Source organism: Sinohyriopsis cumingii, chromosome 15 (genome assembly GCF_028554795.1).
Source record: "Sinohyriopsis cumingii isolate HCF-2022 chromosome 15, ASM2855479v2, whole genome shotgun sequence".
Lineage (NCBI taxonomy): Eukaryota > Metazoa > Mollusca > Bivalvia > Unionida > Unionidae > Sinohyriopsis > Sinohyriopsis cumingii.
Genome location: NC_142975.1, coordinates 117,431,440 through 117,447,764, shown reverse-complemented (window position 1 = coordinate 117,447,764; position 16,325 = coordinate 117,431,440). Strand labels below are relative to the sequence as shown.

At 41.9% G+C, this 16,325-nt stretch overlaps 1 protein-coding gene across 1 annotated transcript in view; it reads left to right on the top strand.

Moving 5' to 3' along the window:
- The window catches only part of LOC149782558 (uncharacterized), a 32,404-nt gene that overhangs the window by 4,296 nt on the left and 11,783 nt on the right, over window positions 1-16,325 (top strand). The window contains exon 3 of the mRNA XM_089934001.1: window positions 13,453-13,501. Within this exon, the coding sequence (XP_089790127.1) occupies window positions 13,453-13,501 (49 nt within the window). The remainder of the gene's footprint in view (window positions 1-13,452; window positions 13,502-16,325) is intronic.

The following is a 16,325-nucleotide window of genomic DNA, read 5'->3' as shown; positions in this document are numbered from 1 at the left end:
TCCTCCTCTGAAGAATCCCTCTCTTCCTCTGAAGAATCCCTCTCTTCTTCTGAAGAATTCCTCTTTTTTTCTGATTCCTCTTGTTTCTTTTTTGGGCAATCTGGAGACCAATGTCCTTTTTCTTTACAATCATAACAGGTATCTTTACTTTTGTCTTTTTTAGCCCCTGTTTTTTTCTTTTTTGACGGTCTGGACACTCTGAAGACCAATGCCCTTTCTTCTGACAGATATAGCAAGTATCTTGACTTTTATCTCGAAAGAAAGGAGAGTAGTCCGTCGGCTGGTCTGAAGAGAATTTTCTAATGACCCCTCGCAAAGCTCTGACGAAACGTTCGATTTGGTTAGTCTCTTCCATCGTTGTGCTCGGCTTGAGAGTGAAATGAATCGTGAAAGGACAAGACACGCACCCTTTTATATACGCTGGTCTCCCATGACTATAAATTAGTTTATGGTGTTTACACTTGAGTCATTTGACGTTCTGCACTCAAGATGAAACGATCCCATTCATTCGAGAAGAAAGAAGAAGAAAGTAAGAGGTAGAAACGTGATCTATCGCCTCGTACCAGAGCTGAAATCTTGGCACAAATTCATGCCAGTGATTTTGAAGAGGACATGAGTGAACCAGAATTTGAAACCTCTAAACCAGGTTCGTCACCCTTAGTCAACCCTGAAAAATACTATTCCATTCGAGAGACAGAAAAGCGCTCCTCTAGAAAATTTAGAACCACGGCTTACACCTACACGGTGAAGTTTAAAAATTTCAAGACCGACGTACCATTGGAGAAAGCAGAAGGGTTTATCACCGAGATGTGGGATTCTTTGCTCACTGCACTCAAGCGACAATGTCAACCCAAAGAAGACGATCGCTTGACACTATCCATAGATCACGACAGTTTGAAATCCCCTGTTTGGATCGAGTTTAGCAGACCCGCAGAACTAACCCCTTCCAAAATCATGGACAAGATTCAACACGTACAACAATCTAATGACCAGTTTGACATCACCGATGGTAAAGCCACACTGAAAATGGCTCACGTCTCTCTTCCTCAAGGGACTGGACGCAAAAAGGTTTTATTGGTGGACGACCTTCGCAACACCAAAAAGAGTCTCGTCCGAATTAACAACCCTCAAGACCAGATGTGCTTAGCCCGTGCCATCGTGGTGGGACGAACCTATGCCAACAAGAACGACACGGTAGAATGGAAAAGAACCTGGGAGAACATTCGAAAATCGAACCGAACCAAACAACGAAACGAAGCAGAACTCCTGTTGCAACAAGCTGGCCTGTCCAAAGACACACCTTGTGGCATTCCTGAGATGCAAAAATTGCAAGATGCCCTAGCTCCACGCTACACCTTGAAAGTGCACCCTCAAGAAATGCGCGGGCCTCTGTTGTTTCGAGGCCAAGAATTTAAGGACGGAAAATACATTCATGTCTATTATCACGATGACCATTTCGATACCATTACCCGTATCACTGGATTCCTGGGATATATTTATTATTGTGAGAAATGTGATTATGGTTATAATAATCGAGAGTAACACAAGCATTGTGGATTGAAATGCTCAGGATGTTTGGCCTCTCCACCCTGTCTGAGCGAAGAACCAGTGCCTTGTTCAACTTGTCTGCGCACGTTTGTAAGCCCTACCTGTTACCAACAACATTTGAAAACACAAGGTTCACAGAAGAAATGTGCTTGTTAACTCCTGAAATTGTGCCCTACCTGTGGACAAGGCATACTTACCAATAATGCCAAGGCACACGTATGTCGAGGAAAGAAAAAATGTCACATTTGTCACCACATCGTGGACTTGGAACACCAATGCTACGTGCAAAAATACCAACCCCCACCAGAGAAAGAGGACGGTCAAAAGAAGAAAGGGAATTTCATCTTTTTCGATTTCGAATGCATGCAAGAGACTGGCATTCACATCCCTAATTTCTGCGTGGCTCATCGAGCGTGCGAGAAGTGCATTCAAGAACCTATCTTCAGTCATTGCCCTCACTGCAGCAAGATTCCCGGAGGGCGTGAAAAAATCTTTCGGGGACCGAACACGCTAGCCGATTTCGCTCGATGGGTCTTAGACCCCGTCGACAAGACGTGGAGCCAAGAGGACATCGAACGTTACGGAGATTGTCATCGTCATGCCACGGTGATGGCTCACAATTTCTCCGGATACGATGGACAGTTTCTTTTGAGATACTATACGGAACAAGGCACAGAGCGTCCTAAAGTGACTTTGAACGGAGCCAAAATCATTTTCATGCAAGTGGGACAAGTGCAGTTTAAAGATTCGATGAGTTACTTGGCCATGCCTTTGAGTCGAATGCCTAAAACGTTTGGAATGACAGAAATGGCTAAAGGGTACTTTCCACACTTTTTCAATACGGAAGCCAATCAACACGCCGTTCTACCCCATTTGCCTGAGGCTCACTATTACGACCCCGACAACATGCGTACCGAACAACGAGAAGCTTTCTACGCTTGGTACCAGGCTCACGCCTCGGACCCTTTCGACTTTCAAGAAGAAATGCTAAAGTATTGTCGTTCCGACGTGGACATTTTACGGCGTTGTTGTGGAAAATTTCGAGAACTGTTCATGGAACACGGAGGGGTCGATCCTTTGAAAGAAGCTTGCACCATTGCCAAAGCGTGTTCCTTAGTGTATCGACAACGATTCATGCCTGAAAACACCGTGGCTGTCATCAGCCCTCAAACGACCCACTTTGTCAAACGTCAATACTCGGTCAAAGCCCTTCGTTGGTTACATTACTTGTGCGACAAGGAAGACAAATGGATTCAGCATGCCCGCAACGGAGGGGGTGAAAAGACCATCGGAACGTATTCGGTCGATGGCTGGGACTTAGAAAACCCCAAGATCGTGTACGAGTTTAACGGTTGCTTATTTCACGGATGTCCTGTCTGTTACCCTGACCGTGGCACTAAAAATCAGTTTTTACAACGAACCATGGAAGACTTGTACCAAGACACTTGTCAGCGGCGCCTAAAGTTAGAACAGGAAGGATACCAAGTGGTGGAAATGTGGGAACACGAGTACGATCACCGTATGAAAACCGATCCCGAGTTTAAACGTCTCGTGGAAAGTTACCAGTTCATGGACCCCCTGAACCCGAGGGATAGTTTGTACGGAGGAAGGACCAATGCCACCTGTTTGCTGTACCAAGCCGACGAAGAGAAAGGAGAAGAAATCAAATACTTGGACGTGTGTTCGTTGTATCCCTACGTGTGCAAATATTGTCGCTTTCCTGTAGGGCACCCACAATTGTTCACGGAACACATCGACCTGAAAAACATTCGACAATACGAAGGCTTGATCAAGTGCAAAGTTTTGCCTCCCACGAACCTATACTATCCCGTCTTACCTCACCATTGTCAAGGCAAACTGATGTTTCCCTTGTGCCGTAATTGTGCCGAAACGTGCAACCAAGACCAACCTTGTCAGCACACCCAGGAAGAACGTGCCTTGATGGGAACCTGGGTCAGCGTAGAATTGTTCAAAGCTCTGGACATGGGGTACCAACTGTTAGAAGTATACGAAATTTGCCACTTTCCCAAGACACAACAATACCACAAGGGTGACCCTACTCAGAAAGGCATTTTCGCAGACTACGTGGATGCCTTTTTGAAACTGAAGCAAGAAGCCAGCGGCTATCCTTCCTGGTGTCACACTCCCGAAGACCAAATACAATTCAAAGAGAAATACTATGAACAAGAAGGCATCACTTTAGACCACATCGAGAAAAACGAAGGCAGGCGATCGTTTGCCAAAGTGATGTTAAATTGCTTGTGGGGTAAAATGGTACAACGACCGTGTTTACCCAAGACGGAATATTTGACAGAACCTTCCCGCTACTTCCAGATGATTCACGACAAAACCAAATACATGAAACACGTAGACGTCGTTCTCGAGGATTTGATCTTGGTCAATTACGAAGAAGATCTGGACTTTGTACAAGACGACCCTTTTGGAAATGTCATCATTGCGGCTTACGTGACAGCTCATGCTCGCTTAAAATTGTACGAAGCTTTAGAACTGTTAGGGGAACGCGTCCTGTACTTTGACACGGACAGTTGCATTTACATCCATCACCCGATTCAACATCACCCTGACATCGAAGGAGACCGTTTAGGAGCCTGGACAGACGAGCATCCCGACGACAAGATTCTAAGTTTCGTCAGTGGCGGTCCCAAAAATTACGGCTACGAATACCATGACAAACAAGGAGAAGTGCACACGACGTGCAAAGTGAAAGGACTGACTCTGAATCATCGTACCAGTCGAGTGGTCAACTTTGGGGTATTGAAAGAAGCCTTGCAATCGGGAGAGAATGCAAACTTTAAAGTGACCACTCACCAACCGAACAAGATTGTACGTTTACCCACTCACCACATCGTCAGTCGGCCCTTGGAAAAAGTCTATCAAATCGTGTACCAGAAGCGAGTGCGACTTCCCAATCACTTTACGTTGCCGTATGGACACGTCGGTATTGGTCTGTATATAAAAAGGAAACCCTAGGCAAGATCGATAGTTCATTGTGACTACCAAGACCGAGCGAACAAGATGAATACTTTGAAAGAGACATCGTTCCAGTTTGGAGATTGTAAAAATGTTGTATCTTCCTCTAGTGTGACTAATACTGGACGGATAAGACCCAGGCATTGCGACGGAAAATGTCCGGAAGGAAACTGCGATTGTCCATGTGGTTACCATTGTAACTGCGTAACGGAGTTTGCAGACGAGTGCGATTGTGAGCCTTGCGATGGGTACGATGCTGTACGTTGTGACCTGAGCGATGGCGTAAAGCATCATGGGAACTTTAGTGTCACTACCCCTATCATGGAAAGTGATGCTGTGCGTGTCAAACCTGAGGGATGCGAAAGGGATGCCGCTCGTCCTCTTAGATATTTTACTGGGTTTCATTTTAAAGGGGAATGTTCACCTTCACGTCTACCCGCCTACGAATGTCATCCAGCCTTGAGCAAACTCCTGTTCCTGTCACCCAACCCTTATCGAAACGAACCTGTGAAAGACGAATATTCGTTCCCTGTGCGTTTGTCGGAATACTGCGACTTTGAAAATCGTCTTCAATCGTTCAAAGGAAAATGGCCTAAGTATCTGGGAGGCCCGACCCCCGAAGCATTAGCCAGAGCCGGATTTTTCTACTTGGGCGAAGGAGATAAAGTCAAGTGCTTCAGTTGCGGTGTGTCACTTCACCACTGGGAACCGCAAGATTCGGCCTACGTAGAACATGCTCGATGGTCACCGAATTGTCATTACTTACCCTTAGTGGGACCGAGACATTGAAGTAACTTTACCATAATAATCTGTTCATGGATACTTTACAAGAGAACATTCGTGCTTTGCCTGTGGAGTTGAGAGAACGCATTTACCGAGAGCTGGTCAAAATACAAGTGAAACGTAAAGAACAATTGCATCCGTTACGTCACCGCTGTTTGAACCACTGGTACCTGAAGGCTATACAAGGACTGATTCAATTGAAAGTGTTCCATCGGACAGACATTGATGAACGATCCTCTAGCTTTAAAAAGGATTGGTTTGGTATGGACGATTCTAGCTACATCATTGTAAACGTACTGCATCGAATTCCAGAGGAAGAGTTAACGAATTACCAACATCTTGAACACAATGTCAACTTAGTGAAAGAGGAAACTTCTGAACGAATTGTAATGTGTAGATTAGTGACTGAACGATTTAAATTCGACACTGAAGTAAAACCATGTTTGTGCAAACAGTACATTTCTTGTGTCAGACCAAAGAGGATTTAGTATGACCTATTCATGGATACTTTGCTAGAGAACATTCGTGCTTTGCCTGTGGAGTTGAGAGAACGCATTTACCGAGAACTGATCAAAATACAAGTGAAACGCAAACTCAAAGTGATTCGTCCGTTTTTAAATTATGCTATGTTCCAAAGTACAAGAAGACTGATTATGAGTGGATATTACATTAGGCACAAAGTTAAACGAGGCTATTGGCCACCACCCAACGATTCCAAAAACAGTGTATATACTTATGGATACTGGAGAACGTGTGCCTAAAACGCAAATCGTCTTTTTCTGCCAAATCTTCGTGGTGTATTGTGTCTTCGGGGCAGCCATTGCGAATTTGAGTTTGCAACAAGGAGACAAACAATTGTGGACCATTTTATTGAGCAGTTGCATCGGTTACCTGCTTCCCAATCCCTCCCTGAAATTCTCCTCGAACGGGAACTACGGGAACCTTGTGTCCAGTGCCAGTGCCAGTCACCAGTCCAACCACAACCAGAACCCCATTTTTGGTGGAGACACGCCTCTGACGTCCAGTAATAACCCCTCGGACAGCCACAGAACTCTGGAATTATGAGTCACCAAAACCAATTTTACTTAACCTTACCTAGTGACAGTTCCATGGAGGTGTTTCCCCACAACACGTTGTGCTGTTACACGGCTAAATTACCTCAAGCCGTCCCCTTAGATCACGAAGCCCATTGGGAAGTGGCTTTAGTAGAAATGATTCACCCGACCCAAGTCCTCAATGTCCTTCCCAATCAAAATTTTTTTACGGTGGAAGTTCTTGACGAGCCATTGCAACAGGAGTTGGATAAGAGAGCCACCATATCTGACATTAAAACCTATAATGACAAAACTGAAACCACGACCTACCACTTGTCCATTCTCCCAGGCTATTATTTTAGTGGTCATCATTTGGTCAGCGCCATAGCCTCCAAGTTTAATGGCGTGTTTGGGAATGCTTTTGAGATTGTCAGGAACAAAAGTGTCACCATGGAGTACCACAAAGTAGCTCGTCGCTTCTTGATGAAATTTGAGCGGAGTAAAATCCTGTCCATTGTATTTTGTCCTGAATTGTTTGACATGTTGGGCGGTGACATGGAGCTGAGGAAGAAAGTAGAACGAAAAGGACAACCCGAATCATCAGGCATTTACGACAACGAGACTTTTGCCAAGTATTTTCGTACCCCGGTAGAACTGAACCAAGGACTGAATTTGATCTTTGTGTACTCTGATGTGGTGGAGTACAACGTAGTGGGACACACCTCCGTGCCGTTACTGCGTGTTATTCCTTTCAAAGTGGACTCTGCCACGTCCGCTGACGAGGAAGGTTGAAACACTTACCACGTCCACCGCGAATTTGTCCATCCTCACTATTTGCCTGTCAGCAAGTCGTATTTGGACACGGTCAACATTACTATAAAAGGAGATTTGGGACAAAATATTCCATTCACCAAAGGAAAAGTCACGGTGAAACTCCATTTTCGAAAACGGTTCTCTCACGACTCGTAAGTCATGTATCCAGTGTACCGAGGGGTTGCTCGACAGCGAGGACACGGTTTAGGAGACATGTTAAAATCGGCCTTTCGTTCGGTGGCTCCGGTATTGAAACCGATGGTGACACGCGGATTGCACGCCTTGAAAGATGCGGCATTGACACACGGCAAAGAATTTCTCCAAAATGTCATCATCGACAAACAAAACCCTAAAGAAGCCTTCATGAGGGCAGGCAAAAATGTCTTGCTGCAAACGGGCAAAGACATTTTGGGTCGCCGAGAAACACCTATAAATGCCCTGCACGCTACCGAGTCAGGCATTCAGCAAGGACAAGGCAGAAAGAGACGACGAAGAAGAAAACACCCTTTCACCAGACTTCAAGCGAGAAAAGCCAAGAAAAGAAGAACCGTTCGAGACTTAGACGTTTTCGATTATTGAAACACAGAGAAAAATGATGCACCGAGAGTCTTGCGCTTGTTCCAAGACGGAACTGGATCTGTTTGCCATGCCCCCCACCATGATGACGATGCAAAAATCCCAATGGGTGGAATTTCACCCCGTCTCCTCTTTGACGGATTCCGCTCCCATCGAGTTTGAAATCAAAGGACAACCCGAAGATTACATCGATCTGAATAGCAGTTACCTGTACTTGAAAGTCAAAGTGAGCAAAACGGACAACAGCAATCCCGGAGCCAATGATAGGGTAGCTCCTGTTAACAATTTCATGCATTCCTTGTTCAGTGAAGTGGACTTGTACTTGAATAACAAACTGGTCAGCAGCAGCATGGATACTTACCCGTATCGTGCCTACCTGGAAAATCTCTTGACGTACGGAAAAGAAGCCAAGAATACTCATCTGGATGCTTGCGTAGTATGGAAACCTGACACGGCCGGTGCAAACACGTTTAACGACACAGCCCTGACAGAAGATGACAATGATCACAATGTGGGGTTTAACACACGTAGAACTAAAATTCTGCAAGGGCGAAGTTTAGAACTGATGGATCGTTTGTATTTGGACATGTGGTTACAAGAAAAGTATTTGCTGAACGGCGTGGATATCCGCCTGAGACTGAATCGTAGCACTGCCGCTTTCCATTTGATGGCCCATGCCAACGAATACAAAACTGTTATCCAAGAAGCCCGACTTTACGTGCGTCGTGTGGAAGTGTTACCTAAAGTGGGAAACGACGTCAGTCAGACGTTGAGCAGAACGACCGCCAAGTATCCCATACGACGCGTGGAAGTGAAAACGTTCACCATTCCTGTTGGACAGCGATCCATGATCGAAGATCATCTGTTCCAAGGACAGTTACCCAAACGTTTGATCGTTGGTATCGTCAGGAATTCAGCTTTCAATGGACTTCACAACGAAAATCCTTTTGAGTTTCGACACTCTAGCGTGTCCAAGATCGAAGTCAGTCGCGACGGCAAGACCTTGTGTACCCGACCCTTTGAGCCTAACTTTGCCCAGAACAATTACTTGAGATCGTACTTGTCCCTGTACGAAGCCACGGGAGAGTTAGGGACCAACACCAGTCACGGGATTACGTACGACGATTATGCAGGAGGCTATGCTTTGTGGGCTTTCGATTTCACTCCAGACCAAGGCAGCGACGAGGGACATTTCCACCGTATAAAATCAGGCCAGATTCGTGTGGAAATTCAGTTTGCAAACCGAGACCCTGCTGATCCAACGTTGAACGTCATCCTGTATGCAGAATTTGACAATACGATATAAATCAACAGTTTGAGAGAAGTCATTCTAGACTATTAGAAGCCATGGAAGACTGTTATCCCTCTTTACCTAGTGGAGAAACTTTGGACATGGAGTGTGAGGAGACTGTGGAAGAAGAAGAAGTGATCATGATGAAGTCAAGGTGGCCAGAACAAGAAGCCCATTTAGTCTCCTGTTTTGCCAAACACTTGGCTGAAAAAATAACAGAATTGGTCAAAAAAAAATTGCTATGGATGTCAAAACGATCACAACAGTCAAATTCAACACGATAAATGTCTGATGCTGAGTCAAGAAGAAAAATTGGACGAATATCTGGACGAAGCTTGGAGTCTCATCTCGGACAAAGACGTGTTGCACCAGTGGTATAAAGACTTGCGTGAACATTCTTGTCCACCATTAACCACTCAAGAGATCCATCGTATCGAAGCTCTCCTGAATCAGAGTGAAGAAACAGAACAAATAACCGTTTATTCGTCAGACATTTTCAAGCAAAAAGTCAGGATCGAATTGACGACTTATTATTACCTGTGAAGAAGAAGAAAAAAGCACACACAAACCAATGGATACCTGGGAACTTTATTACCTTTTGAACCACAGTTCGTATACGGCTTCTTGGAATCCTGTCGTCTGTGCTAAAGATGAACTCCCTCATCGCAAACCTAAAGACCATCAAGCTTACGTGATCAACACGGACGACAGTCATCTCCCAGGAACCCATTGGGTAGCCGTCTACTTTCCTCAAGAAGGATGTGTGGAATATTTTGATTCGTACGGATTGCCCCCTTTGGAAGACGATATCATCGACTTTATGAGAAGAAATGCTCAAACCACCCGATTCAATAATGTGAAATTACAAGGCACAGATTCCTTGGTGTGTGGACAGTACTGTGTGTATTTTCTGCATCATCGCAGCCTGGGCTATTCCTTAGAACATTTAGTGACTCATTTTGATCCTCGTTCTTCTTCGAGAAACGATGTGAAAGTAGATCGATGGTTCTGTGACCATTATGCTTATCTTTTGTCTCAAGCTAGGAAACGTAGTGTCCATCAATGGCCTAATGATTTCCAACAGTGGAAATCACAATTTCATTCACAACGTTGTCAGCCCTGTTTAAAGTAGATTGTGAATTGAGAAAACATGTTTGTGATTTGAAAGAAATGTTTGATGTTATCATGTTGGATTATTGTTAAAAATGTTAGAGTTGTTGTTTAGTGTTAAGTGATTTTTGAATAAAAAATGTTGTGTTTTGAAAAAAATGCCTTTGTCTTTTGTTTAGCCATAAGAATGTTGGATTGATGCTCTTTCATTTCTTACTATCCCTCTCATGACACTCACTGAACGTTGCAGCTCGAAAACCGTGTGGGGGATGTTTTCCTTCACGTCCGCGCTTTGACTTTAAGAACCGGGGTTGTTTCCAGTCTAACCATCCATTGTCGACTCATCCTCCTAAGAAGATGTGCTCCAAACTAGCTAAGCTCAACGAAGCCTACGTGAATTTGCATAGGGTCAGACACAGTCTGATACCGAAGCCAGAAGAAATAGAGAATGTGAGAATGTTAAAAATCACTGAAGACCTGATAGAAGAACTCTTCAGAGAAGAAATGAACAGGGAAAAAGAAGAATGGACAGAGAAGTACAGACTTCAGAGACAGCAGCAGCAGCAACAACAACAACAGCAGCAGCAGCAACCTGAACCTGACAGAGGCTTTGTCGATTGCCGTATCGACACCAAAGAGTTCTTCTTCTCTTTCCGAAGAAGCAGACCTATTGCCAGAAAGTCTATAATCAGAGGACATCGCATTCTTAGAAAATAAAAAAGAATGCCATAGCAAACAAAAAAAACAGCCCTTTTCAGGGCTACCCCAATACTCTAGAAAAGAAATAACGATCGATTTGCCACTGTGTGTAGGTAGAGTAGTGTGAAAATAAACACTAACTCTTTTTTTTAAAAATGTGAGGGTATGTGTTTGTGTGTTTGTGTTAGTAAGTGCTTAAGTAAGTTGGTATGGATAGTAGATTAAAATGATGTCTTTTTTGGTGTTTGAGGTGTATATTTGGAGTTAGATTGGATTGCTTTGCGTATGTGGATAGTCTATTGAAGTGATTTATAAAAAATTTTAAAATAGTGATGGGTAGCATAAAAAAGTGAGTGAGTGTTTCTTTTAGGTCCGCGCGTTGTTTCTTTTGGTCATGATCTAGGTAAGATCAATTTTATGTTTTTTAGGGGGATGTTTTCCTTCACGTCCGCGCTTTCAGTATAAATTGAAACTCGCTCGACAGTCTAGCTACCCTTGTTGATTGATCAACACCAGAAGAATGAACACGAGACTGGCTAAAATGTTGGAACTTCATGTGCATCTGGAATATGCCAGGTGCCTATTGAATGAACTGGCCGCGGAAGCCATTGTGGAAGACGGAAGGATAAGAGAGGAGGAGGAAAGAAGAAATAAAGAAGAGGAGGAAAGAAAATATAAAGAAGAGGAGGAGAGAAGAAAGAAAGAAGAAGAGGAGGAGGAAAAGGAGAGAAGAAGAAGAAATTTCAGAATCCCAGAGAGCGAAAATTGGGATTCTGAAGCCACATATCCTGCCTCTGCTCTCTTCCCCAGAAAGGTAAAAAGTAACTGGGGGACAAGATGTGTATGTGGCGCCAGGCCTGGAAGGTGTCACCATTAACCAGGTGCCCATGAAGTTCCAAAAAAACAGCCCTTTTCAGGGCTACCCAATACTCTAGAAAAGAAATAACTATTAATTTGCCAATGTGTGTAAGTAGAGTAGTGTGAATATAAACACTAACTCTTTATTATTAGTGAGAGTGTATGTGTTTGTGTGTTTTGGTTTGTAAATGTTAAAGGAAGTTTGTGTGAATAGTAGATTATGGGTTTCTCTATTGTTTCTTAGCGTATGTGGAGAGTATAGTTTGGGTTTGATTATATGAAATGAGAAAAGTGGGGTATGTTTTCCTTCACGTCCGCGCATTGTTTGGTCACGATATAGGTAAGATCAATTTTATGTTTTAGGGGGATGTTTTCCTTCACGTCCGCGCTTTCAGTATAAGAACCCACCACGTTCGTCGTTGGAACCATTCTACAAAGAAGATGGCTTCTAACCAAATGGACAAAATACAAACATTGCAAGACGTTTTAGACAACTTAGGAATAATGGAACAGATGTTAATAAGACTCGTTGAAGACCATTATTCCTATAGTCCCCATCGTGTAAAGATGGAAGTTAATAACTTAAGAAAAGCAAAGGACAAGATTAGTGGTGTCATGAAAGAGATAAAGGAGGAGAAGGAGGATGAAGAGGAAAGAATAAGAATACGCAAATGGAACGAAAAAATTGAAAAAGAAGAAGAAAATGAAAAGAGGAAGAAAGAAGAGGAGGAAGAGAAGAAGAAAGAAGAGGAGGAGAAGAAAAAAAAGAAAGAGAAGAAGAGAAAGAGTGTAGGAGATAAAATAAGAACTTGGTGGAGAAAAAGAAGAAATTAGAAGCAGAAGAAGAAGAAGAAGAAAACCCAAAGGCCCTTTTCAGGGCCAGCCATATTTCTCGAAAAGAGATAGCCTTTCAATTGCCTACCCTTTTTTTAAATTTCAATTTAAATTTAAATTTAAAAAATTTTTTTAAAAAAAAAAAAATCCCATATTCAATTCCCCTTGTCCCTAGACAACCCCCAAACTCTATTCCCATGTTAATTTCCCTTGTCCCTAGACAGACCCAAACTCTATGTTAAATTCCCATTGTCCCTAAAGTGACCCACGATTTTTCTCCATGTTAAATTTCCATTGTCCCTAAAGTGACCCAGGGGTCTTTTTAATGCTAAGTCCCATTGTCCCTAAAGTGACCCACTTTACTACTGACACTTCCAGTTGTTGAAATTTAGAAATTTAGCTGTTAATTTAATGCATGTTAGCTTAATGTATTATATATATATATATATATATATATATATATATATATATATATATATATATATATATATATATATATATATATATATATATATATATATATATATATGAAAATTACAGCTGGTACTGTATTTAAAATTAGTATAAATTAATAATAAAATTAGTATTACTCATCAAAACTGCCGCAAACAAAGTAGCACACGCTATATGGCTGTCATTCTGCTTTCTAGATGTTTATGCATAAATATATGTTAAAAGGTAAACTTTATTTTTGTTAAAAATACAGTTATGGGAAACCCAGAATGAGTTAAATATAGGGAAACTTCAGAATGTTACAGAGTAGATTCGTAAGCTAATGTATGATAAACAGGCTGAACCAACCAATGTATCCTTGGGAAAGGCACTTTAATCCAACTGCCTTGGGACTGATGGGTGACACCAATTTTTAGGGTAGGTAAATATGACTGGAACTGACTAGAATGTCTCTTTCTTTAGGTTGGATGGGTTGTCAAATACGGTTTCAAATATGTGACAACGAATGATGGTGAGTATGACAATGATTTTCATTTCCTATGTGCAAATTTACTAAAGGCTAGTTGATATTAATTTAATGAATGAAGAGAGAGAGAGAGAGAGAGAGAGAGAGAGAGAGAGAGAGAGAGAGAGAGAGATTTGGATTTTTTAACGTAGGTTTAACAATTGTTGTTGTTGAGTTTAATTATAGTGGCGTGCGCACAATTGTGCAAATTTTCAGTCATATCGCTACGATGTCTGCAGTGTGGCAGTTTATAGTGATGTCTAGCACTGGGGTATCATGCCGCAGACATGTAGCATGATGTCCCACCCAGTCACATTATCCTGACAACAGGCCGACCAGTCCTAACAATAACCTCTTAATGCTGAGCGCCGAGCGAGGCAGCTGTTATTACCATTTTTGTAAGTCTTTGGTATGATTCGGACGGGGATCGAACACGTGACCTCCACTCTAACCACTAGGCCGTTGGAGCGGTAGAGAGAGAGAGAGAGAGAGAGAGAGCGCTAACACAGACAACACAGACGAAGACAACAAGAACATAGCGCATGTTTACACTCTTTATACTGAATCAGTGAAATTTCCATACAAGTTAGCTAGTAGGGTAGCATTCTATTCTTGTATATTAGGGTAGTATTCTATTCTTTTACATTAGAGTAGTATTCTTTCCGAGTCGAGTAGTAATCTTCCTTAATATGGTATTATTGCCTAGTATGGTTGTATTGATGCCTGGTAGGGTACTATTCGCATAGGAGAGTAGTATTCTTGCATAATGGATTAGAATTCTTTCCTAATAGGTCAGTATTATCGTCTTTTAAAATAGTACTAGCATACCCTCCCGTTTGTTTATACACCAATTTCGATTTTAAAAACGAAAAGCATTAAGGATATAAAGAATGCACAAAACATAGTCAATTGTTTTATAATTTCTTACCTGATTGCCTCCAAGGGGTCCCTAACCCATATCGAATTATTGTTATATTGTAGAGTTAATATTCTTACAGGTGATATTCTTGACTAGCAGAGTAAGTATTCATACAGGTGGTACTATTGACTAGTAGAGTTAGTATTCTTACTAGTGGTATTCTTGCCTGATAGAGTTAATATTCTTACAGGTGATATTCTTGACTAGCAGAGTTAGTATTCATACAGGTGGTACTATTGACTAGTAGAGTTAGTATTCGTACAAGTGGTATTCTTGCCTGATAGAGTTAATATTCTTACAGGTGGTATTTTTGCCTAGTAGAGTTAGTATTCTTACAGGTGGTGTTATTGCCTAGCAGTTACTATCCTTACAAGTGGCATTCTTGCCTAGGAGGGATCGTATTCTTACAGGTGGTATTCTTGCCTAGTAATGTAGTAATCTTGCCTGGTAGGGTAGCGTTCTTGCCTATTGTTTGCGCATACACACCCGGCAGCTTGTAACCACAACCACAACGATTTTAGAAACGAAAGCAGTAAGGATATAAAAAAAATGCACAACATACCGATTTCGTTCATTGATTTAATATTTCTAGCTTGACAGCCATCAAGTGGACCCTAATATTGTCAACTTCTTCGCGTTTAAAACTTAACGGTATGTCGACACAATCACGGAACCCATATTTGATTGGGCGAGTCTGTGTTTTTCGTACAATAGGGATGATGTAGTTTGATCGTGTACCGTAAGTTTTGTAAGGGCATATTTTTCATCACTTTTTTAATATGTGTGTGTGTGTGTGTGTGTGTGTGTAAATATTAAAAATTAGACATTGTATACATTGGATGCAGACGACAAGGTGTTGACACTCTGTGAGTGTAGCCTTTGCATGCATCCATCCACCCTTTCAATGAAAATGGACTCTTCCAGCAATTAGAAAATAACAGTGAGCCCCGCTCCTTGTTTACACCGAAAAATTCCGTTTGGTTCGAAACACGCAGACTATAATAATGTTATGGACCGTTTGATGTCAATCAAGATAGAAATTATAAATTAATGCATGAAATGAATTAGTTTTGTTCGTTCTTAATCTCCTTGACTCTTTTCGTTTTTAAAATATGTCGGGGGTGGGGGGAAGAAGCTGCCGGGAGGGTAGGCGGAAACTATAGCAGGGTGAAAGTATTCTTGCCTATTAGAATAATATCTTGTATGGTAATAGTGTTGCCTAATAGGATACTATTCTTGTAGGGTAGTATTCTGAGAGAGAACAGTTACTTTACTTTATCAATTTTTATTCAAACAGGAGTCATTTATAATTAAAATTAACATATAAAGACTTATAATCTATACACAACAGCCTGGTGTTAGATGTTGCTGATATTTTGTTTTCGGTTTCTCAAATCATACCTTTATACAAAGCAGACAACGACGGAGTCTTAATCTACGGAAGAGTCTTACCGGCAGATAATTCTCCATTAAAGATTGTTTCTTTCACATTTTTGGGAGATAAATCTACCTTACTCTCATACTTCGCATCATGCAGTAAAGAGTTTCGTGAGCTTTGTTTGATTTAAATATAGTTAAGTGCTCTGCAATGGAATCCCCTGTTAGCATTTGTCGAAATCCAGTTGTTTTTGTTTTAAATTGTCTTTCGAATTTTTTTTCTCTCCTCTTTTGTGCAATTATTTTGTTCAGTCCGACGTGGAGGTGGGGTGGGGTGGGAGTCTGTGCCATCCTGGCAAGGCACTTACATTGTGTAAACTTCGTTCTCCTTTCACTGTTCTGAGGCAACGTGTTAGTTGGATTTAACCCAGAAAAGTACCCAGTAAACTCCTGTAAAACTTTCGGGTTGATTCTACCGTATGGAAGCAATGAAACCACTAGTCCTTCATAGTTTTTACTATATAGACGTTTTGT